The following is a 25628-nucleotide window of genomic DNA, read 5'->3' as shown; positions in this document are numbered from 1 at the left end:
ATAAATGATTATTTGGATCTTCCGGGTGAATTTTCCAGTATAGCAACAGTACTTCTACTTCCTATTCATTGTGGGAAATTATATGGGCAGATGGCTATGTAAGATGAAGTCCCATACATTTAAAAGACAGAGGGTTGGGATTTAGTGATCCAACAACTAGGCTTTTCCTTACAAAGCTGTGAAAATAATACCTTCTAAGTCTGTATCTATATGTTTTGAGTGAACTATCCATAGCTGTAAATAGTTTCAGCTTGCCATTTAAGCATATAGTTAGCAGAAAATCTAAATTTGTCTCTGCTGAATGTGTTTAGGACATTCACTTGGAAGATGGGTGAGAAGAAAGACAAGCGTGGAAAACTTCAGAACAATATCAAATAATAAGAGTATATTTTTGTTTCAGACTAGAATTATTACTGATTTTAGTAGAAAAGATAAAAAAGACACCAAGTTGCATTTGCTACTATTGCAAAGAAATGATCCAAGTATTACCTGTGATTTCATCTCATACAGAGTGGCATCTTCAGGGGTTAACTGAAGTGCTTCTTCCCATTTGTGAATAGCTTCCGGGTACCTGCAAGTTGTTAAGAAGTAATTTATTCTTATAAATGTATATTTTAAAGGTTGGCACCTTGATCATTGTGCCAAATGAGTTTTTAACTGTGATATATTTGTGCAGAGATCTCCCAAAACAGTGTTTCTCCACCTTGGCAACATTAAGATGCCTGGATTTCAACTTTGAGAATTCTCCAGCCAGCCATGTTGGCTAGGGAATTCTGGAAGTTGAAGTCCAGACATCTTAAAGTTACTAAGGTTGAGGAACACTGTCCTAAAGACTACCTGTTTGCTGCATAAATTCATTCCTAGATGTTTTTTCCCCACTCCCAAACTTATCATAGAAATCTAAACCAACGCTTGCTCTGGTGCTGAAGTATAATTAGATGTTTTTGCAGTATGCCCCGAGGATCTGAAGCCTTAGATGCATATTAGATGTACGATCTATATCATGTATGTGTACAGCCATTCTATGAGCTGTACTTTTGCTTATCCCAAAGCTTTAGTTTTTCCTAACTTGCAAAAAAAAATTAACAAAGAAATATTCATTTAACATGCAGTTAATCTGAACCTAAGCATTACATGTTTAGAACTATATGCACGCACCTGTATGATATCTGTCATAAAGAGAAGAGTCCTGAGCAATGAATAGCTCTGAATTCCCTACCCAAAAGATACAATAACTGGTTGGTAGGATCTGTACATGGGAAAATATGTTGTTCAGGAAAATAATAATTCAACTAAATTCTCTAGCTTCAAGCCATAACATTACACAGAAGACTGTTTGATGACTTAGCATTCTTCAAAATTTGGCAATTTGGCAATCACTATATGTTTCTGTAATACTGTAATATCTTTAAATTTTGAAAGCATTCCTCACAACTTTTGGCTGCAGCTATTGTATAAATCAAATTAATTTATAGTATCATCTTAACATTCTGAGAGCATCATTTATTTTAAAAGAAACATGGCTAATAACACACTTCAATAATAATAATCAGTGTCTTTTGAAATGGGTTTCCTGTTTTTTAAAAAAGTTTATTTTTAATAAGCACTATAATTTTTATATTTTTAACTATCTGCTTATCTTACATGAGCTGTTGAATGTATAAATGTGATCTCAGTAATTTTTTAAAATGCAAATACATATTACCCACGAGAAATACTGTACTGTATTTGTTGTAATATCATACAGTCATTAACTTTTTTAAAATAAATAAATCAGTATAGATAATATTTCATCTTTCACTCAAAGTATCTGAGGGAGAAAAAAAAAGAAGCAAAGTATTAAGCTCAATGGCGGGAAAAAACAAAACAAAACATTTCTTTGGAGTTAAAGTAACAGTTAAGCTTTCTGGAGTTTATACTGTCAGCAAAACAAAGGAAGTAGGACCATCTTCCCTGGAGAGAAAAACATATTTCTCCATTTGCAAAATATGACCTGCTCAATGAGCCAATTTTTAGAAATTATCAGGGGAAAAACATTCGTGCAACAATTATCTTTTGCATGTTGATACGAGGGCGACACCAACAGAAGATCATCAGCTTTCCCCAGTTGTCATCCTCAAATGAGTTGGAACTGGAAATTGCCAGAATTCTTATCCAGCATGGGTGCTGCTCTCCCATAAACATGGAGGGTGCCAAACTGAGGTAAACTGATCTAGATCCTTAAAATCCAGAAGCAAAGCTCAATCAGTGCAAAGAGAAAGCATAAAATGCTTCCCACTTTTTGCATCCTCTTCAATTTCTTTCCTCCGTTCTCATAATCCTTATTGAGGCAGCCCAGCCTAAGTTGTGGACACAAAGACATGGTTTTCAGGCTGCCAGAACATGTAGGAGTTCTGATTGATACTGTGTTGCTGCATGTAATGCTGGGAAATAGTAGTTTGTTCTCAGTCCTTCTGTACATTTTTCATCTGGGTATTTTGCATTTATATATGCACTCCAGCAAAACACCCAAATGGATGAAGGATCTCTGATGTACATTAAGGTAGGGCACTTAGTTTAAAACAGATGCTAGACACTTGGGTTATCTTATGTGATTTGAGGCAAGTGTTAGTCACAATTATTACAAAACAAATACTCCTCTTTTCTATTACTCATCAAGCTGAACAGCAGGTCCTTTAAATCGAAAGCTACCATTTATGGAACCTGAAGGACCAGATTACAACAAATCTTCCTACAGAATGTCTATCTATGTGGTTAAGAGTTGACATTATGATGCTATGTAATCATCACCATTTATGGAAATAGCCTGCTTATCTTAAATATGGACTGGATTGAGACTGCTGCTTTAAGGGAAGCGAGGCTTAAACTCTTGAACTTGTCTTGTGAGAAAGCAACATGAGCATGGTATAGAAAGCACATGAATTGGCTTTTTCCTTACATATAAAAGAGCAGAAAAGAATAAAATTTCCTTGTGAATAAGATACAATTACCACCTTTACTAACAAACTAATCTAGAAAATTAGATGTCTAAAAAGGCTTTAATAGCCAGTTTAATTTTAAAACTTTAAATGTGAACAACTTGTTCATTAAAAATCTGAATGGATAAAGAAGTACTGGATATGAACAAAAATCAAAATTGCTAGGAAGAGAGTTATGCTACTTCCACCAAAAAGATGGGACATGCTGTTTCCATATTATCTGCTGTTCACCAATTAGAGTAATGATTTAATTTTTTTCTTATTGTTCTGGTCTGGTTGTCTTTCATGTTAATCTGTCTGCCTTCTTGCAACCTGCATCTACTGTTTGCTCATACTGAATATGTGCCCTGTGCTTTGTTCTTGATTTAAGTCGTTCCATACACACATCCACATCCATATAAAAACTCTAACTCAGTGGTTCTCAACCTTTTTAATGCCGCGACCCCAAACCGGTCGTAAGTCGAGGACTACTCAACCGGTCGTAAGTCAAGGACTACGCAACTGGTGCAGCATTGTTTGCAGAATGGGACTTTTGGCGGGCTCAGCAGGGCAGAGACAGCCTTGACAATTCCTATTGGCTATTCAAGAGAGTCTATTCTATTGGCTTTCAAAAGCCAATAGAATAAAAGGGAGTAGACAGCTAAGGAAAAGGGGAAAAAAATGGCGGACTGCATTGTTTGGCGACCCCCGTGAAATGGTCATTCGACCTCAAATGGGGTCCCGACCCACAGGTTGAGAACCACTGCTCTAACTGCACTCACCATTTAAAAGACTGCAAATGGCCATTTTCTAAGCCATGTAATTTTACATAAAATTTTTACATTTCTATCTAAAATTTCTATGCAAAATTACATGGCTTAGAAAATGGCTATTTCAGTCTTTTAAATCAGAATTTTACATTTCTATGTACAATTAATGTTCTATGTAAAATTACATGAGAGTCTAGCTGAGCTGGGCATTTCGTGATCAGATCTTTGCAAGTGCCACTACCCAGATGTCAGGTTGGTGAAGCCACAGAAGGTCTCCCCTTGGGGTGTGATAATGGCAAACAGCTTATTGCAAGCTTTTTCTTCACCATCTCAGGAGTATGACTGAATTCTCGCCAGTGTTCAGTGTCTGGAGAGCTGATGTATTTGAATATTGCCATCAAGGCCCAGTTGGAGTCTAAGCTGGTGGTTCTGTGGGAGAACCAACCAGCATCCTACAGCCTAGACAAGATGCCCAGATGAGCATAGCCATCTTGCCTTTGTTTTGTCCTTATGTCTGGTAGGGGAAAGCAGTAGACATCTTACCTCCCTTAAGTCACCATGGAACTTGTGGATCCCAGAGCAGTTGCAGGAGGCACTTGGCTTGCCATTTTGCCCTGGCACTGGGGTTTTTGATCTTTGCTTCCTGACCTTTCAGGCAATTTGCAATGGATTTCCAGACTGCAAATCTTCTGTTCAGTCTGGGCCGGAGGTTGATTTTAGCAGGTTCTTGACAGTGGAATTTAGAGTTTTTCCTTCCCCACACCCCAGTTGGAAGATGGAATGAGGCTTATGCTTATGTGCTGTTTCAGCTTTGTCTTACCTGGCATAAGTGGGGAGATTGTTTGAACTACTCTAATGCACTCTACATAGGGATGCTCCTGAAGAGTATTAGGAAGTTTCAACTGGTGCAAAATACAGCTGTACAGGTAGTAAAGGATGCCTCTTATTCAGCACATGAATACAGGTAGTAAAGGATGCCTGTACAGGTAGTAAAGGATGCCTCTACAGGTAGTAAAGGATGCCTCTTATTCAGCACTACTTTGTGAGCTGCATGATACTTCTGGGTGCAATTCAAGTTGGTTGCCACCTTTAAAGTCCTTCATGGTTTGAGAAGAGTTATCCAAAGAACTGACTTTCCCCAGTTATCTAGTTTGGCAGGAAGGGCATGCTCTGGGTTTCATTAGTGTGCCTTTTCTGCTGTAGCATCTATCCTATGAAACATTCCTTATCTGGAGATGAGGATGCTGGTCTCATGTAGGCCCTGAAAATCTGGTGTGTGGCTCAGCCTGGGGCCTAGACTGCTTAAAGGGTGCCACCACCTGGTTGTGCTAGTAACCATTGATTATGTTATCTTCCTCAGTTGCTGTGTGTCATTTTTAGATGTGTAATGGGAATTGTTTTTAATTCATTTTAAGCTTGTCACTGCCCAGACTCACTTGTTGAGATAGGTAAAATCAAATGAATGAATAAATATATTTGACTAAAATTTAAAACTCAGATGACCAATTACATTACTACTGATATTTAAATTTCCATAATAACACTTCCACAATAAATCTTGAAGCAGTCTCTCAGCTGCCATAAATCATCTTCCTGAGTTGTAAAAGCAGAAACTTCCAAGAAATGTATATATTTGGGTATCCTTTTATAACTCCAAGGCAATGGAGTTTTTTTTTCTCAGATAAAGTTTGCAGAATGTTTGCGACATTTTTCCTTAAGTTAAAATATGCATTCCTAATCTTTCTTTTTTTACATGTTTGTGTAAACTGAAGAAAAAAGGTATCTTTGGAGATTGCATTTAGGATGTCTGAATTTTATGAGATTATACATATGTGTGAGTGACCTATTTAGCCCACATTTAAAGAATCAGCCATTTCAAACACTTTAGAAGAAGAGACCACACAGACACACTGTTTCACAAACAAAGCCGTGCAGTAAAAATGCCATGAACACATTAAAATAAAAACAGTATTTTTAAATATATATATATATTTATGAAGCCTTCTAAAAAAAAACCTTTCCAAGATACTTATAAAAATAAAATCAGAGAGACAACTTTTAGCTGACATGCAGACCACCCCCAACCTCCTGTTTAGAGGCTTCTGAAAGCTCCTTCCCTCAAAACTCCACCAGTAATAAGCTGGATATTTGAGAAACAACAGGCTGCTTCCTTTCTCCATTTTCATTTCTAAGGGGAAAAAAATCCATTTAATTGTTTCTTTTCAGAAAAAGAGCTTTTCATTAAAGCTATTTTATTGGAAATCAAAAATAAATAAAACCACTCACTGAACTCTCACAATGCATCTATACCTGTTAAGGATTTACCACCAAATACTCCATATGGCATAGTAATGCTGGTATGAATGATGGGATTAGTAGGCTAACTTATTGGGGGACCCAGGATTTCAGAAAACAACCTCAAAAGATTTTTACTGTGTTCATACATCTTAAAGTTGCCAAGTTTGAAAAGATACTGATATAGAATTTCAAACTCAGCTGCAATCTAGGGCAATGTCTTTCCTTGGCCCTAATTTCTTCCACACAATAATGGAAGAATGAAACAGGGTTTTGTGGAGCCCTGACTGGTCTTCCCTCCAGTAAGGCAGTTTCTTGAACTCTACTGAGCCACAACTCCCATCATCCCCATCCTGCAGAAAATGCTTACTAGGAATACTTGAAGCTTATCTAGGGGGAATAGATGGGGGAAGATGGACTATAGTCTGAGCACACAGACTGGCAGGATGGGGGACTGTAATAAATTTAACTAAAATAACCCACCGATAATGGAAGCTTATAGAAGGTTGAACACCTTGGACTTCCGGTTTGCGTCGCAGTAAGACGGTATGCAGGAAGGCAGAGCTCTGCCTTCCACGCCCAATTTTGCCCTGTTGGGGGCCCTAAAATCACCCCGAAGAGGCGATGAAAAGGAGGGGTGCCTTGTTGATCATGGAGAGATGGTGGTCTTTCCATTCGATCTAAGGAAAGCCCTCCAAACCGGCAGGGGAAAGACCAGCTACACTCCTGTGGCTGGCCATTAGCTTCTGACAATCGAAGAAGAAAAAAGCACTAAATAATACATCATAAACAGCATATTTGGAACTGGGTGAGAATATTGATCCTTTCTTTATTATTTAACAAATGAATTCCCTGGGAAAGGTTCCCAAGAAGCTAAAACCTCCAAATGTAAACAGAAGTGGCGTTTTAATTTTATGGGGGACAGAAACATACAATATTGAAGTGGAAGTAACATAAAGCTACAGTTTTGATAAACTTGAGAACTGAGATAACTGTTAAGATTTTCTCTTTGAAAAAAAAACATTGAGGCAAAATATAAGAAATCAATCCTTTGTTTTAAGAGAGGAAAATGGACTTTGAATGACATCTAGTGGTGAATTGGTGTATAGCACTATAATTTGCTTCCTGGCTCCCGGGTGATTCCTAGCTCGGGAGAATAGCTGGCAATAAAAGAAAATATTTTGGCATACTTATCATTCTGACTTTTTTGAATTATAAATACCTACTGAGCTTGGACTTTTAACTTCAAGAGCTAGTGGCAGAGAAAGAAAAAATTTACCTTGGACTATGCCTGGCTGGGAGAAACCTTTGAGCTGTTTTCAGAGAGGTTAAACATTTTGAACACTTTGAACACTGTGGATTACAACCTTGCCTGATTGACAATTTTTGGATACTTGAGACAAAGGATCACTATAAAATATTGCTTTCAGGACTGAACCTATACTTTGGAATCTATTGGATTATATAGGATACATATAAAGACCAGAAAACCAGAGGAAACTTTGATCTACTCTTAATGAGACTGGTGATACTAGAGCAGTGTTTCTCAACCTTGACAATTTTAAGCAATGCTGGCTGTGGAATTCTGGGAGTTGAAGTCCACATGCCTTAAAATTGTCAAGGTTGAGAAACACTGTACTAGAGGATCTCCAGGAATGATGCCTCACAAAAAAACAAACACCTTTCAGAAAGAAATATATTCTATGCCACAACTAATTCACCAAACAATTGTTGAATGCAAAGAGGACATTACAAAAAATCATGAGACTAAAAACAATTTAGTCAATATAAATGAGCAAATCTCCAAATTAAATCTACAACTAAAAAGTTCCCAGATAATGACTGCAAAGTATGAACAAATAAACCAGAAATCAGAAGATGAAACAGAGGAAATGGATTAAGAGATGGAAGAGATAAAAGAAGGGAATATAAACGACTATATACAAACAAAATACTGCAAGACTTAGCTATAACAATGAAAATGCAAAAGACCTTTTACCCCTTAGGTCTGCAAAATATATCTGATGGCAAGGAAGAAGATTTTAAAAAATGGAATATAGAGCTATTAGGGGAAATATCACAACTTGGGAGAAAGGGAATTAAAAGAGAAATGGAGGGAGAAAGGAACTGGGAGTTATTCAAGGAATATAAATGGATGGAATTCTCCCCCAAAAATACCCTACCTATATTGCCTTCCTCATGCCAAGCAACTTTTACAAAAATAGAAAGAAAATTCCTGGGCGATGTAATCGCCCAGGCTTGGAAAGCTACTTGGCAAACAAAGTGAGAGTCAGATTTAAAAAACAGAAGATTTGACCTTTTAGAGGGGGCATTATATGTTTAAATACTTGTTTGAATAAGATTAAAAGAACAGATGACCCTTAGATATAGTTAGACTTTTATAATGAGAGATATGATTTAGAACTAAGATAGCATTTTTTCTTTTTTTTAATACGGGAAATATGAAGATAAGAGTATTGATATGAATAAAATTTTTAGCTATATAAATGTAATTAATATTGAGAAAATCATAACTGACAAAGATATTTCAAATACTGATGGGAAATCAAACCTTAACAAGAGTACGAAAAACAGGATATTGATTTATGATTTGACATTATTGATTTATGAATTGATATTATTGTTATTTGTATATTAGCAAAATATGATGAAGATGCTTATATTTAACTCTGTATACATTAATAGTGCCAAAAATTGTAACTGTGTAATGAGGGGAAAATGGAAAAAATATGGAGAAGACAGGAGGATCAGGGAAAAAAAATACTGCATTGTGTAGTACTGAACAGATTTATATTAAAGAAGTTAATGTTAAATATTTGAAGCCAGACAACATGTTGTTTGCTAAGCACTAGAGACTGTAATTCTTAAAAATTAATAAAACTTTTATTAAAAAAAAGGCTGAACACCTTTATTTGCAATATTGGCAAACACACTAACAATTACTCTGAGTTTATCTGCAGTGTAGAAAATCCTCCAGTTGCCGTAAGCACCAACAACCATTTCTTTCAATTTTATCTCAGCTACAAACAAGTTCTTACATATCTCATTTCCTGCAGGCTGAATCGTTGAGTATCATTTTGCTAATCAGGTCAATGTACGGCTACTATGCAATAAGATGTTTTCATTTTAATTTTATCTGAAAAGAGAGCTCAGTCCGATTTTCAAGAGCTTTAAAAAGTGTGTTGGGGGACACTTTTCAAAGATCAGTAATACAAAACTGTCATATCATGCTGAAAAGATTTGTCTCTTACCTCACTATGTACATCCCTCACTATATAACCAGTAACATTGCAAAAGAATTCTGTTGCCTCTTTGACACAATGGATGCATGTGTGCTTTTTATTATTCTGTGACTGGCGGAATGGTTTGGCGATCTGCCACATGAGTTCATTACAACTTTAGCTTTGAACAATTAGAACTGAAGCAGCCAAGATCTGTTCACTTATGGCTGATTTACTGAACAATCAAGTTTTCTGAAAGGTAACTGTTCTTAATTTCAAAAACTTTTAGGCAAATTTATTGTAGTGGTAGACCATGAGTTATAGGACTACCTTATGCATGAAAGCCAGCTCAGTGCCTTTAGGCCAGTCATTCAGCCCAACCCACTTCATAAAATTGTTGTGGTTGGGCAACTAGAAGGCAACAGCATTATATTCTTTGTTTTGAGTTGTACAAAATAAAGGCAGGATATAAATGAACCTCAAAACAATTGGAGGACCACTTGAACACCATTGGAATTGACATAGTCACTATCAGTCAATTACAAAAGGCAGCTTTATTTGGAAGAGCTTACATCCTGCCACAATAGCTGTAACACCATCAAACATCTGCATCTGCCTAGTCCAGGTTTTTGGGAAGGACTCGATAGGCAGACAAAAATGCCAAATCCATTCTGAACATCTGGCTGACTGCGATGAATCATAATAATAATGATGTACATAAAATCAAAAGCCTGATTTTCCTAAGAAATAGTATATTGCAGCCTCTGCCAATCTAACACCAACGTTTTAACAGAGACTTCCTACTAATGACTGTATGCTATGCATTATGTGGATACAGCAATCTAACAGATGTTATACATTTCCTGCTTCTGCTTTCCTACATTGTTTTGTTCACTGTCAGAAATGCAAGATTCAGGAACAACCTTCCAAAGAACATATGCAGGTAGTCCTCGACTTATGACTACAATTGAGCTCAAAATTTCTGTTGCTGAGAGAGACACTTGTTAAGTGAATTTTGCCCCATTTTACGACCTTTCTTGCCATAGTTGTTAAGTGAATCACCACAGACATTAACTTGGGGACATGGTTGTTAAGTGAATCTGGCTTCCCCATTGACTTTGTTTGTCATAAGGGACACTGCATCCGTCATAAATATGAGTCAGTTGTGAATCATCTGAATTTTGACCATGTGGCCCTGGAGATGCTGCAACGGTTGTGTGAAAAACGGTTGTAAGTCACTTTTTCCAGTGCCGTTGTAACTTTGAAAGGTCACTAAATGAACTGTTGTAAGACGCGGACTACCTGTAGTAAGTTTCTGTGGGTTCTTCAGTCATTCCAAAAGAGAAAGGAGACCATTAACTGAGAGAAAGTGTGGCTAGACATTGCAGAGGATTTTCTTAAATAACAGTCTGCGTTTCTTGTAACGTTAAATGTGGCTACAGCATATGAAGAAGCTGATCGGTGTTTGGTTTGACCCAGAGAAATCTCAGTCCCTGCAATGCCGTCATGAGCAAATATTTATCCTTAAAGATCCATGCCATATCTTCATCATTTCTGATGTTGATGCATAGCAATATTACATGCTATAAAACAGCCATTTTATGTCCCCTGAGATTAGGCTCATTAAAAATATCACTTCCTCACACTGTATTGATGCAACAAGTGCCAATGTCCTTGACTGATTGAGCAACCCTTAGCAACTTTCTCCTCAGTCAACGTTTGCCACATTTCAAAGTGAAGAATCCCGGAAACAATATAGTGTTATTCAACTCTATCTAAAGTTCACACAGAGATTAAAAAATGCATTATATTTTGTTAGTCATATAAAGCTTTAGAACAGTGGTTCTCAACCTGTGGGTCATGACCCCATTTAACGACCATTTCACGGGGGGTCGCCAGACAATGCAGTCCGCCTTTTTTTCCCCTTTTCCTTAGCTGTGCTACTCCCTTTTATTCTATTGGCTTTTGAAAGCCAATAGAATAGACTCTCTTGAATAGAGTCTAATTCTATTGGCTTTCAAAAGCCAATAGGAATTGTCCAGGCTGTCTCTGCCCTGCTGAGCCCGCCAAAAGTCCCATTCTGCAAACAGTGCTGCAAGTTGTCTGCAGTGAAGGCGAGCTGTCTGGAAGTTTCCACCCCTCCCTGCTGAGCAACTACTAAAAATGTAAGTAAAAGAGGGCCAGGGGTGGGAGGTGGGAGGCCGGTGGGCACAGGGAGGGTTGCTGGCGCGTGTGGGGCCTGGCGGGTGCCTTACCTCCCTTGGGCTGGGCTAGCTGGTGGCCCAGCCGTGGTCGCCCTACGCCGTCGCTGCCCCTTGCCAGCTACACCTCGGCCGGCGCAGGGGGCAGCACCACCCAAGTGGTGCTCCCAGGCAGGGAAAGTCCTCGACTTACGACCGGTTGCGTAGTCCTCGACTTACGACCGGTTGCGTAGTCCTCGACTTACGACCGGTTGAGTAGTCCTCGACTTACGACCGGTTGGGGGTCGCGGCATTAAAAAGGTTGAGAAGCACTGCTTTAGAAAGAAAGTGTACTTCAAATTTGCATAACTGTATGGCCCTATCAGCAAAAAGTGTGATTATTTTCTTTATACTGTCACTGGGCCAGACATCAGCTGATTTAAGCAATCCTAGGAGCCTTCTCCCTCATCATAACTTCCTTTTAAATCAGAAAAGCAGTAAAGCAGCAGGAAGCAAAGTAATTAATGGCTTTTAAAACTATCAATATTCTAGAACTCAAACTCTGCTTAAGTGCCAACAAGTGACAAGAATGAGAGGAGAGATTATTTTTAAAAGTATGGGAGCAAAGAAGGAAAAATACTCAATGAGCCTGCAAAAGGTTTCCTCTTTTATTGCTAGATGAAAATGTCCATGTCCAAGCTGTTTACCTAAGGTATATAGAGGTAGTCCTCGACTTACAACAGCTCATTTAATAATCGTTCGAAGTTACATCACTGAAAAAAATGACTTAAGACTGTTTTTTACATTTACAACCATTGCAGCATCCCCATGGTTACATGATTTACATTCAAATGCTTGGCAACTGGTTCATATTTATGACGGCTGCAGTGTCATGTGACCATCTTTTGTGACCTTCTGACAAGCAAAGTCAGTGGGGAAGCCAGATTCACTTAACAACCATGTGACTAATTTAACAACTGCAGTGATTAACAAATAAGAATAAGAACATATAAGGAACGGTTGCTGGAATTGGGTATGTCTAGTTCAGTGGTTCTCAACCTTTTTAATGCCGTGACCCCCAACTGGTCGTAAGTCAAGGACTACTCAACTGGTGCAGCACCGTTTGCAGAATGGGACTTTTGGCGGGCTCAGCAGGGCAGAGACAGCCTGGACAATTCCTATTGGCTTTTGAAAGCCAATAGAATTAGACTCTATTCAAGAGAGTCTATTCTATTGGCTTTCAAAAGCCAATAGAATAAAAGGGAGTAGCACAGCTAAGGAAAAGGGGGAAAAAAATGGCGGACTGCGTTGTTTGGCGACCCCCGTGAAATGGTCGTTTGACCCCAAACGGGGTCCCGACCCACAGGTTGAGAACCACTGGTCTAGTTTAATGAAGAGAAGGACTAGGGGCGACACAATAGCAGTGTTCCAATATCTCAGGGGCTGCCACAAAGAAGAGGGAGTCAAGCTATTTTCCAAAGTGCCTGAAGGCAGGACAAGAACCAACAGATGGAAACTGACCAAACAGGCAAGCAACCTAGAACTAAGGAGAAATTTCCTGACAGTGAGAACAATTAATCAGTGGAACAACCTGCCTCCAGAAGCTGTGAATGCTCCAACACTGGAACTTTTTAAAAAGAGACTGGACAGCCATTTTCTGAAATGGTATAGGGTTTTCTGCCTGAGCAGGGGGTTGGACTAGAAGACCATCAAGATCCCTTTCAACTTTATTATTATTGTTATTATTATTATAAATGTGGCAAGAAAAGTCGTAAAATGGGACTTGGCAACATAAATTCTGGGCTCAATTGTGCTCATAAATCAAGGACTACCTGCATTAGCAAAAACCCCTGCAGAGTTTACCCTCACTTTACACTTTCATACATCATTCATATGTATGCATACATCATGCATATTTCCTCAAGGAACTGAAGGCCATATTTAAGATCACTTCATTTTTTCCCTATTGCCATACTGACTGAGAGATGATGGCTGAACAAGCTGATCTATTGGTTTCATGGCAGAATGCGAACCTCAGTTACTCCATTCCCAACTCAACATTAGCAGGCGATTCATAACTTCAGTTTCATTGCTCTATCTAGACATAATTCAAACATTTCATTCAACTGAACAAGTCAGATTTTTGAGAATGCTGGCCCATTGCTCAGCAACAATAAACCTGCACTTGCTAATATTCATCCATCCATTTCTTTCTTCCAGTAAAAGTAATAGAACTAGGTAGAAACTAATGGATTGGGGGGGGGGAGAACTCCTGTTATGTCTGAATCCAGATCCTAACTTATTGTTCTTCTAACAAATCAGGGAGGAGAAAACCAGCTTCAAACTCAGTTCAATTCATTGCAGTGAAAGACTAATACAGCTTCAAACTCAAATTCAAGCATAATAGTACGTTTCTGTAAGTATGTTTCTCATCAATAAGCCAGAAACTCTACAATGTTGGGTTATTATTTCAAAACATAGCTCTAATTAATCTTTCAGTGGGATACTAATCAAAGTCTGGTTTATACAAGAAACTGACTAAAATGATGAAGTAACAGAATAGATGAAACTGTTTCTGAATATTCCCCATGCTGACAACTCCCTGCAACCAGAGAACTAATACAAAAATCAATGTGTTCACCTATGTATGACCTGTCTCACCAGTTGCTCATTTTTTATATATAAAGTACTATTTTCTACTAAATATGGAGACGCATTCAAAAATGGTATTCTTCCAGCTACAATGTTAGATGGTGCAATATATTCAACCCTTTCACAATTCTATCCAGTAATTCTCACCTCATTTTGCTACAGGGGCAGACAGTCTTATTCTTGAATGTCCAGCTTTCATCCACAACACCACAAAACTGAAATGGAAGTTGCTCTATCTGACAGAGGTTGCATAATCAAACTCCTGCAGGAAACATTTCCAAAGTTTGATAAGATGGGCTTTGAAAAATTCTAACTTTGTTAGAATACGAACATATTTATACACTGATATGAAAAGCATTTAACCAAATAGAAAATTACAAAAAGAACCTCAAAACTAGGCTTACATACCTTCCTAAATGAGGACTGTGTCAAAAAATTATGCTTTCAAAGTTATACAGGTAAGAACTGAAGACATTTCACGAGGCAAGCAAAATATGAAATGAGCTTTAAAGACTACCGTACTCAGAAAAATTCTTTTTAGCATTTCAGAATGATGACTGATCTAAATATTGGGACAATTCTTCTGAAATATGCCAGATCAGCTGTTCTACATAGAATGGTTTAATCAAAGCATTCATCACCTCAAAAGGGACATTTGAAGACGCCATAGCATTTTGGATGCAGCACATTTTAGAATTGGCATGAGAAAACATGCTGCCCTTAGTTGGTTCAAGCTACATCTCCCAGAATCTGTGTCCTTGGGCATGATGCTGGGGATAAGAGGGGTTATTGAAACATTTGGAATCCACTAGACTGCCCCTCCTCCTAATTAGAGGATGCCCTTTTAGGAAGCTCCTTCCAATTGGCTTTCCTGATCCAGAACATTCTTTGAAAAGCCAGCAATTAGAGTGGTTAGTTCAGTTCTTAAGACCTGAAAAGAAGCCAATCACCCTTGACACAGCATAAGGATTTACTTTTTTTTTTTTGTAAGAAATAAAGCAGACTCTTATGTGACCAAGAAGTGCTTGGTCACAAAGCACAGAATAAGTTGAATTTTGCTATAGAAAATGTAGAACAACCTTTGGCAGGAGTAATATGAATATAAATTGTACACACTTCACAAAAGGAAAATATTTCTTAAAAATGATGCATGAAAGTGGGTGCTACTGTCATCTAGTGGCTAATTATATTATAATCTTTGGAAGGCTCTAAATTCAGGGTTAATATTCTGCATTTGCACATTACAATTCAACCTTGGGTAGGAGATTACCAGGACAGCTGGAAACTGGAAACTTTAAAAAAAAAACCCAGAAAAAGCCATTGGCAAACCACTTCTATGTTGACAAAGAAATTATGCAGACATATATAATTATCAGATCCAGTCAAATTTAAGAGAATATTTACCTTATTTTATATCAAGCCCACCAAATAAATACACTTGCAGAGATCAGATTTGAACAGTCCATTTTTGATAGAAGGCCGCTTAATTTAAATCCTACGAGATGCTTTCAATGTATATATTTAACATTAAAGTATGGAGTATTAATGGGTCACAAACTATTATTAGAGTTGTGACTCACCGTGGTTCCTTTGAGGTAGAAGGAAAGTCAAATCCGTCTCATGTAATATGTAAAACAACTCTGACCTTTATATTTAATATGGTAACTAAATCAGTTCAGTTACTTATATTTTCATCTATTTGTTTAAATATAACTGGCATAGCAAAACAGAACATAAGAGTTTACAAAGCCTCTGATTATAATAAAAGAAAGGGACATCTATTAACATGGATGTTTAAACTTTTTGGTTGCCTGGGCTGCACTGAGTGAAGAGGAATTATCTTGAGCTGCATATAAAATATATAATTAATGTATATAAATCATAATGTTAAAATTTTACAATGTGGGGGCGGATTACTAACTGTCCAGTGCTGCATGAAGGTTGGATACACCTGATCCAGGGTAAAACAAGTTCAACCAGGCCAACGGTGTGGCAAGCCAGTAGTAAAAAAGCAGTATCTGGAAAATCTGAGTTTTTCCATTTCTATAAGAGGCCATCATTAAAACGATACATCAATATAGGTAGTCCATGACTTACAACAATTGACTGTTCAAAGTTACAATGGCATTGAAAAAAGTGACTTATGACCATTTTTCACACCTACGACCATTGCAGCATTCCCATGGTCGCATGATCAAAATTCAGATGTTTGGCAACTGGTTCATATTTATGACATTTGCAATGTCCTGTGGTCAGCTTTTGTAACCTTCTGACAAGCAAAGTCAATGAGGAAGCCAGATTCACTTAACAACTATGTTACTAACTTAACAAATGCAATTATTCACTTAACTTAAAAATACTCACCAAAGTTACTACTGAAACTGCACAGTGTTATTAATGAAAAAGAAAAGACATGATTGTAAATGGTAAAACTACAACTTAGGATTAGAAGACATTAACTAACTTCATACTTGCATTAAACCGTAACAGAACTTCTCTCATTTGAATTAGTAAGTTGTATGAATCCTGAACCCTATCACTGTGATACATAAACCGTGTTTTATAATGAAAGTATTATGTATGAATCCATCACTGTGGATTAATCAACACTTAGATCATTACAACATCAATATAACATTAATATCAACACTGTTTTAAATAAAACAAAGGGTTAACATAAGCAGCTATCTAATATGGAACAGGACATATACATCTAGAGGGGGGGAAAGCCATACCTTCCATTTTCAGCTAAAATTGCACCTTCATCCTTCAGATGTTTACTCTGGGCTACACAGTCTTCTAGAAGAAGCCCCTTTTTCCTTTTGGCCTCATGAAGCCAATCAACTTCATTATCATCAACCAGGTCCTGTTCATCAGCAGCTTGAGCTTCAAATTGCTGGGATGTTACCTTAGATACTTTCTCACCAATCTTTCTCTTCCATCCAAAGGACGCCATTCCAGAAAACTGAGAAAGAATGCACATTTAATTATTTGTATAATTTTTATCTATATGTAAACACTCTACTTCAATTTGTCACATCAATTTACATAGGTAATCCATATTACTGTAAGTAATCTAGCCCAGTGGTTCTCAACCTTTTTAATGCCGCGACCCCCCAACCGGTCGTAAGTCGAGGACTACTCAACCGGTCGTAAGTCAAGGACTACTCAACTGGTGCAGCACCGTTTGCAGAATGGGACTTTTGGCGGGCTCAGCAGGGCAGAGACAGCCTGGACAATTCATATTGGCTTTTGAAAGCCAATAGAATTAGACTCTATTCAAGAGAGTCTATTCTATTGGCTTTCAAAAGCCAATAGAATAAAAGGGAGTAGTACAGCTAAGGAAAAGGGGGAAAAAATGGCGGACTGCATTGTTTGGCGACCCCCGTGAAATGGTCGTTCGACGCCAAATGGTGTCCCGACCCACAGGTTGAGAACCACTGATCTAGCCTAAGTAACAAATCTATTTACTCAAAAAAGTCTTAATTTCTGCTAACACAATTGGCTTACAATTTATGATTTTGGTATCTACAGGTGTTCAAATGAATTAAAAGCAAAATCACAGATGCTGGCTAGGGAATTCTAGGAGTTGAAGTCCACATATCTTAAAGTTTCAGAAGTTGGCTTAAATCATAAAATGTTAGCCTTTACTTTCATGGATGTTTATATTATTACTTTCAGAATAATTTTTAGCCAAAGACAGAGTTTAGATATATGTCAGCTCATTTAAATCCACGAGGATTCAGACAATCAAGATTCAAGGGCCAATTTCAGCATTCCCACCCTTCGGGTTTCTTAAATTTTTAAACACATGAAGAGGTATTAATCAAATAGTATCTTCCAGTACAGACACAACATGTGCCATTGCTGGAAGCATGACAGGCATTTTGCCTCCGTTGAACTACAATTCGCGGTGGGATTTAAGGGAGTTGTAGTTCCGAAAGTCTTGGGAATACAAGGCAGTCATCATGGGTTGGGGCTGTTTTTCAAATATCCCAATCCACCTTTTATATAATGAAAATGTAAAAAGATGAAATAAATGTGTTTCCTTTGTAAAATTTAGGAGAGAAAAAAGACAGAATCCAGTGGAAAGAAAGGTAACATGATTACCTGGAAGCCTCCCAATCCAGCGACGTCTTCCTAGTTTCTGTTTGTAGACTAACCACCAACCGGAAGTGGCAAACCCGGAAATAGCGGCGCTCTGCGCAATGTCACAAACTCTATGCTCAACTTCTGCTTTCCTTTTACGGTGTGGGGGGCGGGAAAGGTCAGTTCTAGCGTCGAGGGAGAAACGGAGCGGAGGTCGGGGAGCACCATTAAAGGAAAAATACGTTCTGTGCACCGACCATGAGACCATTCGTTATGTTTATAAAATTAACAATGGAGGAACTCCAAAGTCAATACAGTCCCACAGCAAGCCGAGTCCTGAGATTGCACCGCAGGAGCATATTAGTAGATATGTAATCACGTAACCGACACGGATTGCAACTATTGGCTAGCATCAGAACTTGAACCGTCTCACTCGCTGCGTAGAACGTGTTGCGACTTTGATTTCTTTGCACTGCAGAGATGGGGAACGACTTATTACTTGTGGACTTCAACTCCCAGAATTCCTGAGCAGCATTTCTGGTTCAGGAATTCTGGGAGTTGAAGTCCAGAAGTCATACAAGGTGCATAGTTCCCCACCCCTGCTTTATTGGGTCAAGATTCCCTCACCCAATCCTCAGGTTAGAAGAGACAATGTGAAATTTATAGTCCCTTTTCCAATCCACATTCTTTCTCTATTTTTCATTATCTCCGACAATGACACCGTCCTGATTAGGTGCAAGTTATGTCATGTCAGTAGTGTGTGAGGCAGGTGTATGTCAAAGAGTTGTAGGAAGAAATGGGCACGTTGAATGCAGAAATCCCTAGACACTGTTAACTGCCTCTTTTATCACCCTTCCTTTTATAATTCAAAGTTTAAAAAAGTTTTTAAAACTTTGAATCATGAAGGAAAATGAGTTACAAGCAGCACCTGAAGGTTTATTTCATCTGTTCCCCCCCTTCCTTAGGCAAGAGGGATGCCTCCTTTGTCGTAGAATAACCCTTAAAATAGAATAAAACTGGAAGGGACCTTGGAGGTCTTTTAGTCCAGCCCCCTGCTCAAACAGGAGAACCTGGTCCTATATCATTTCAGGTAAGTGACTGTCTAGTCTCTTAAAAAGCTCCAGTGATGAGAGCACCCATAATTTCTGAAGGCAAGCTGTTCCATTGGTTAATTGTCCTCACTGTTAAGAAGTTTCTCCTTAGTTTCAGGTTGCTTCTCTCTTAGTTTCTAGCCATTGTTTCTTGCCCTGCCCTCTGGTGCTTTAGAGAATAATTTGTCTGACTGGGGAATTATGGGTGTTAAAAGTCCACACATCTTAAAGTTACCAAGGTTGGACACCCGTCTTAAAGCAAGTTTGATTCCAAATAATTGCTTGGGCAAATTTGCCTAATTTTCTCGACAGCAGTAAGGAGATAGTTTGTCTTTGAGGATGATCTCCCGTATAATTATTAATTAAATCCTTCTCTGGATCAGCCAATACAGCTCCAAATACCACCATGATGAAACCATTATTTGAGTTGTTTTCCTTCCATCATTTCTCACTGGATTAGGATTGCGGTGACAACATAATTTTGTAGTCCTAGACATCCACTTTGGGGAAGGATACAGTAGGTCGTATACTCCACATAAAAATGAGCTGAGTTCGTACTTAGGTTATGGTTTAATAATTTTGCTGACTTAACCATATCAGGCTATATTCATGATTTCAGCTTCTCTATCTAGAGAACAGCTGCCAGAGAAAATTATACCGGGCTTGGTCAGGAATAGGCAATCAGGTCTGTTCCTTCCAGGCATCTCACACTACTATACCCACAAACTACTAGAGCTCGTCTGCACTACGAAGGTGTTTTATGTGTACTTATTTATAGCTTACTCATCAAATCCCCCAAGCCTTGGTGGCTGATTGGCAATGGTAATGATACCATTAATGAAACCCTGACAAATTTCTAGGAAGGCTGGGATTCCTCAGAAACACATCTTGAAAGTATTGTTATCCTTTGGTCTCTGGGGTCAGAGATTAGGCTCTTCAGTTGTTGCTGAGCTATCACTTCCACCAAAAACTGGAGGATCAGAAGTTGCTATTAACCCAATGCCGAATATATTTCTCCAACTGTAGTAAACCTCCATCAATGTTAAGAAAATCATCAACAATTAAGAAGAACTGACAGAAATATTAAGGAAGCTAAGAAACTATACCATGAAATTTCAAAGTTTACTTGCATACAGTTTAATGTTTGTTAAAAGTAACAGGTCATATACAGCTATCACAAGCAATTTCATTCAATATTGATTCCCCCCAAAAGAGAGAGAGAGAGAGAAAATATGGAATAAAAGTAGGCACATATTGTTTCTGAGAAATGGTGATCATCCATTTCATAAGCAATACAATGGTAAAAATCAATTGGCAAAATTATCTCAAATTTTATATGATTGAAAAGTTAAAAATGACAAAACATGTGAAAATCAGCCTTTGGAAAGATTGCACTACTAAGATGGATGGGAGTTTTACTTTTTACCAATGTTAAGAATTTACATTGCACAAATTTTCCACTTCTTACTTCTCCCCCCCCCCATTTTCAGCAATTAATTATGAAGTGTTTGTAATAAAAACAGATCATCTGAAGGCTTTTCTACTGGAATGAGCCCAAAGGAGCAATATTTGAATATGCTGCTTAGTCAAGCTAGAGACTTCTGTTATTTTTCACTTTTAAAACAGGTTATTTTTCTTCACAGTTCCCATCATGGTCAGTTCTGCAAAGCAGCTCTCATATTTTATGATCAACAGCCCTGACCTTGTGTCACTAAGAAGTGTCAGCAAATAGGCCTCCACTATAGGACCACACAAGGCCTTAGTTAAAAGGAAAAAAAAGTAATTTCAACATCAATATTTTACTCTAAGTCTAAAAATTGTTACGAAACATTGATTCATTTTTTTTGCTTGAATGCATCCAAGTTATTCCTCTGCCCAACTTAACAAAAAAATTAAAAAGGGACATTGAAATGGCTTTTAAAGAAAAATTACAAAATTCTGTAGTTAAGAATAGGCAGCTGTACCTTTTTGCTATGTACTTTGGCCTCATATTCCAAAGAAGTTAAGGCCTGATAATGTGACACACACAAACCCCAACAATTCAATAAAAGTTACATACATTAAAAAAAAGTTTTATACATGATAACATTTCTTAATGTAGACACTGAATATAAAATCAAACTGATGAGGCGAGCAGATATCTTCCATTCATTTCAGCTGGATTTGAGCAGGAAACATACCAAAGCTACAGTTAAATATGCAGACATATTTAAAAATACGGAACCCTTGAAGTCAAAGCAATTTTACTTCGGGTTGTACTTACTTTAGGATCCACTGAAACAGAGAAACATGTCACTTATGGTTTACACACTTATTTTTAGGTATTTTTCCAAATTTAAGATTGTAGTTTGCCAAAAACATTTTGAGCTATGAAGAAAAAAAGGGTCATTTATGCCATTTGCCAAGTTCAATATTAACAATTCCATTAACTGCATAAATAAAAAAAATCACAGTAATTGTAGCAGAGCAAGATGTAATAAGTAGTTTTATTTTCTTGTTGCAAAGTAAGAATAGGACTATTACTTGGTCCCCAAGACAACCATCTCTCTTTATATATCACAGCAACACTATTTGGCTACTGACTCCTTTTAACCCCCCCACACACACATACACACCCCAATGCCCTTTCCCTCCCACACACTTTATCTCTTTTGGAGTACAGTTATAAAATTACTGTTTAAATTCTGGGAAGTAATAAAGTATGAAACTATAACATAAGATCACCTTAAGTGTTCACCTCTAAAAAGGCCAGCACATGGCAAAATCCATGGCTACAGTTTTGAGGACCTCCTGACCATAGCACAAATTTTGCAGTCCAATCTCTACTTAATTATAGTATTAAAACGGTGCTTCTCCTGAATTCATGCATTTATAGACTGAACCAGTCTTCTTCAGCACATCTTGAGTTGCTGGTACAAACTCACTACATATACATTATTGTATTCAAACCCAAGCATCACTTTATCGGCTGTTCTTAAATTCTTTGCTGGCACAATTCAGTTGGGAACCTCTGCTACACATTCCCATGACAGTAGAAGACTTGACTTTACAAGATGAAGCCAAGCTGGTGTCTCCTTGATAATGGCTGGTGTATACTTTTTATTATCCCTGCTTAGCATGGAAATTGGAGGCTGGTGATAATTGAAATCATACTGCAAAACATTCCAAAGGCACCACATTAAGCAAGACAAATTAAGAGATCTGTTTTCTGACATTTGTGCGTCTTATAAGAAGGCTCACACACTGCTTTTTCATTGTTTGCTTAAACATGGTTTGTTGAATAAGCCACAATTGGCTGGGCACACACATCATAATCCGTGTCTGCTGAATCACAGCCTATTAAATAAGCTACAACTAGCCTAGCTTTACAGTGTAATAGCTGGGGTCATACAACATGCTAAGCCAGGCAGAAGCTGTTATGCCATAGCTTGATATATGAACCTTACCCTATGTCTCATTAATAATCACATATTAATGGATTTTTCTTAACCATATGCATATCAAATCACAGTTGAGGATTTGTTTATGTTCTGAAATTTTCACTTAGTGCATTTGCATTACCCCTGACTAAAGTGTTGCATCTGTACCAAGCAAAGCCATGGCTAGATCAATTTCAGCATCTTTTCTGTTTTTAAAATGAAAACTCTGACAGCTGCCTTATCTTCTCTTATCTTGACAAGGAACAATATCCCAGGATTCCTATTTCTTCCATACTATTAGCACAACTGATAACAAAACTAGGACCAATTCAGCAAGTATAGTTAAGTCACATAAACTGAGGTTTTCAAGAATTATTACTAAAAGATAAATCCTCCTTTACAGTGGGCAAATAAAAGAGAATTCCTGTCAACAATAAAAAGAAAAAATAACCTCTTGGTTTGTTATAGCAGTTGTGGTAACGAAAAGAAACAGAGAGGAGAGCAAAATAAACTCAAACACTCATCTCATTTCAATGGGATTTATACATTTGGAATCTTTACTTAAATGCCAAGAATAATCAAACTGTGCAAATCATGATTAAGTGTTATTTGTTCACCAAACAAGAACTGCTGAAACATGATACAGTATTTCCATTTAAACACCATTCTATAATTTTAATTAGTTCAAATTAAACTTCCTTTAACTCATTAGTCCAATAACTCTTTTATCCAATAAAAAAAACCCAACCCAGCAGAGAGGGGGAGATTCTCTCTAGTGGTTTTTCAATAAGAATATTTAATTTGTGGCAGCTGACTCATTTCTGACCTAACCAGTTAAGTTCTATACATATCAAAACGAAACCAAAGTTACTTCATCTTTCAAAACTTTTAGAAATCTTAATTCGGTATATATAAAAGCAGTATAAAAAAGTGATTATGCAACACAGGCAAAATCCAAATCACTCTTACTAGAAGAGTTGTCTGCTAGAGATCGGTATGTAAGCTATATGAAAACAGCAGCTATATGAAATCCCAGGGCAGGGCAGGACATGATTCCAACAACTGGATATACCAGTCTGGGCTATTCTATCAGTCATGGAACCATTGGGCTTAGATTCAGGCACAGAATCCGTATCCTGTGATTGCAAAAAAAAAACTGCTTCCACGGACCCAACATGGGTCGGAAAACATGCAATCTGGTCAAGCATATTATCATTCTCACAGATCACTTGTGCTGTGGTGGGAGGAAAAAAACCCCCATATCTCATGGATCCTCCCTAAGGTCACCTGCTTAGATCCATGGTCAGAAGTTGTGCATACGTACTATAAATTCTGATTGCCTTCCAAGGAACAATAAAACACCACTCACCTCACCATTTACAAAGTGCTTCTGAAACTCGTCACATGTAACAGATGTTGGAGAAAACCCATGCAACTGATTTTCAGACCCTGCCTTTCTCTTCATGGAATTAAAATGGACATTGTTATATTTGGTATTATCATTTTCAGAACAAAGTCCAAATTGGTCAAAGCAGGGTACCATTTTTTTTTTGTCTTTTCCACTCAAGTGCACCACTGGCTGTTGGAAACTTGGGGTAAGTGCCAGATGCCTGAAGTGCTGTTTGACAGGGGAACACTTTTGTTGATACAACAGAATACAAGCAAAGACGGTTTGCAAACTTTGCCTTTTGATTTCATAAATGAGCACATGTACTGTAAAAGGAATAAATTATCAGCATACAAAGGTCAAACTCCGTGAAGCCCTAATGATACACAATGTAAAACATACTGTTCTTGTACCTGCACATCATACCAGTAGACTATTTAATCGTAATTTGCTTCGGTACATTAACGATAGCCTTCCCTGACCTGGAAACCTCCAGATGTGCCCTCCCTAATCTGCAGACAGAATGGCAAACACATCTGGAGGACGTCTGGTTTGGGAAGGATGCAGTATGAGGTGTAGACTGCTTCTAAATGCAAGTTCAATTCCTGTGCAAATTGCAATGTGGCTAGTCTTCTCAGTGCCAAAGTTAACTGTAACTTGATTATAATTGGAAGCATTTGACTATGATTTTTTTTTCTTTTTCGGCATGCTTATTGCTGTAAAAAAAAGCCAACCTTATAAATCATTGTGCAAGTATTTTAATAAGATTTGCACACATTTCAAAAAATTCTATTGTGTGACTCCCTGATCTTGGGGTCAATTCAGTTGTAGAAGAGTCAAGTGAAGAGGTCACTGAAGAGGTAAGAGATGCATCAGATGGTTTTGCTGGAACGTCACTGTCTGAGTCCTTCTGACCAGATCTGTAATTAGTCACAGAGCCTGACCTTTGGGGAGTGGTAGTCCCCGATTTTCCTTCAATGATTTCATCTAGGACAAGGAAAAAGAAAAAAATTAAAAGCTAGGACAATTTGAAAAATTAGTAAGAAAGTCAAAAGGTTAAAGTTGCCAGGTTCTATAAATCCAGAATGAATATTTTACCATTATTATTGTTTATAGTTGGTTGCACAGTAAGCCAGGTGTTTAGACTGGATTTGGCAATTTTATCTATCTAGAGCACAGCTCAGCAACCCGCGGCTCCGGAGCCACATGTGGCTCTTTGAGCCTTCTCCTGCAGCTCCCAGCCTCCTCTGCCATTTTTGCAGAGAAAGAGGGACAGAAAGAGGCACTTGCGTTTCCCTTCTCTCTCTCTCTCACACACACACACACACACACACAGAGTGGGGAAAGAGGACTGGCAGACCAAGAGCAGGAGAGAGCCAACCCAATAAGAATGTGTGTCAGCTTGTCCGAGAACAGTGTGAAGCCAGCTTGCCAGGTGAGCAGAAGATCGGAGAGAGGGAGAGGGAGGGGGAAGAGAGGGAGGGAGACAAAGAGAGAGAGGAAGGGAGACGGAGGGAGAGAGAGAGGGAGGGGGAGAGAGAGAGAA

At 38.0% G+C, this 25628-nt stretch overlaps 2 protein-coding genes across 6 annotated transcripts in view; both read right to left on the bottom strand.

Moving 5' to 3' along the window:
• The window catches only part of TTC33 (tetratricopeptide repeat domain 33), a 39614-nt gene extending 21088 nt beyond the window's left edge, over nucleotides 1-18526 (bottom strand). The window contains exons 1-4 of one of the 3 annotated variants that reach the window (XM_039331807.1): nucleotides 16832-16898; nucleotides 16461-16477; nucleotides 14244-14358; nucleotides 490-571 (exon numbers count right to left, since the gene is read on the bottom strand). In XM_039331807.1, coding sequence (XP_039187741.1) covers nucleotides 490-571; nucleotides 14244-14248 — 87 coding nt within the window. In that variant the 5' untranslated portion in view covers nucleotides 14249-14358; nucleotides 16461-16477; nucleotides 16832-16898. Of the gene's footprint in view, nucleotides 1-489; nucleotides 572-14243; nucleotides 14359-16460; nucleotides 16478-16831; nucleotides 17062-18206 lie in introns of those variants that run through there. The other 2 variants (XM_039331805.1, XM_039331806.1) reach the window with 2 other exon arrangements.
• Nucleotides 18527-20379: 1853 nt separating this feature from the next.
• Nucleotides 20380-25628, bottom strand: part of PRKAA1 (protein kinase AMP-activated catalytic subunit alpha 1) — a 30853-nt gene continuing 25604 nt past the window's right edge. For 2 of the 3 annotated variants that reach the window (XM_039331828.1, XM_039331827.1), the window contains one exon: nucleotides 20380-25069. In XM_039331828.1, coding sequence (XP_039187762.1) covers nucleotides 24825-25069 — 245 coding nt within the window. In that variant the 3' untranslated portion in view covers nucleotides 20380-24824. The remainder of the gene's footprint in view (nucleotides 25070-25628) is intronic. The other variant, XM_039331826.1, reaches the window with a different exon arrangement.

The sequence above is a fragment of the Crotalus tigris genome, unplaced genomic scaffold (genome assembly GCF_016545835.1).
Source record: "Crotalus tigris isolate CLP2741 ecotype Arizona unplaced genomic scaffold, ASM1654583v1 scf7180000024438.1716836, whole genome shotgun sequence".
NCBI classification, from domain to species: domain Eukaryota; kingdom Metazoa; phylum Chordata; class Lepidosauria; order Squamata; family Viperidae; genus Crotalus; species Crotalus tigris.
This window is presented reverse-complemented; position numbering and strand designations above follow the sequence as displayed.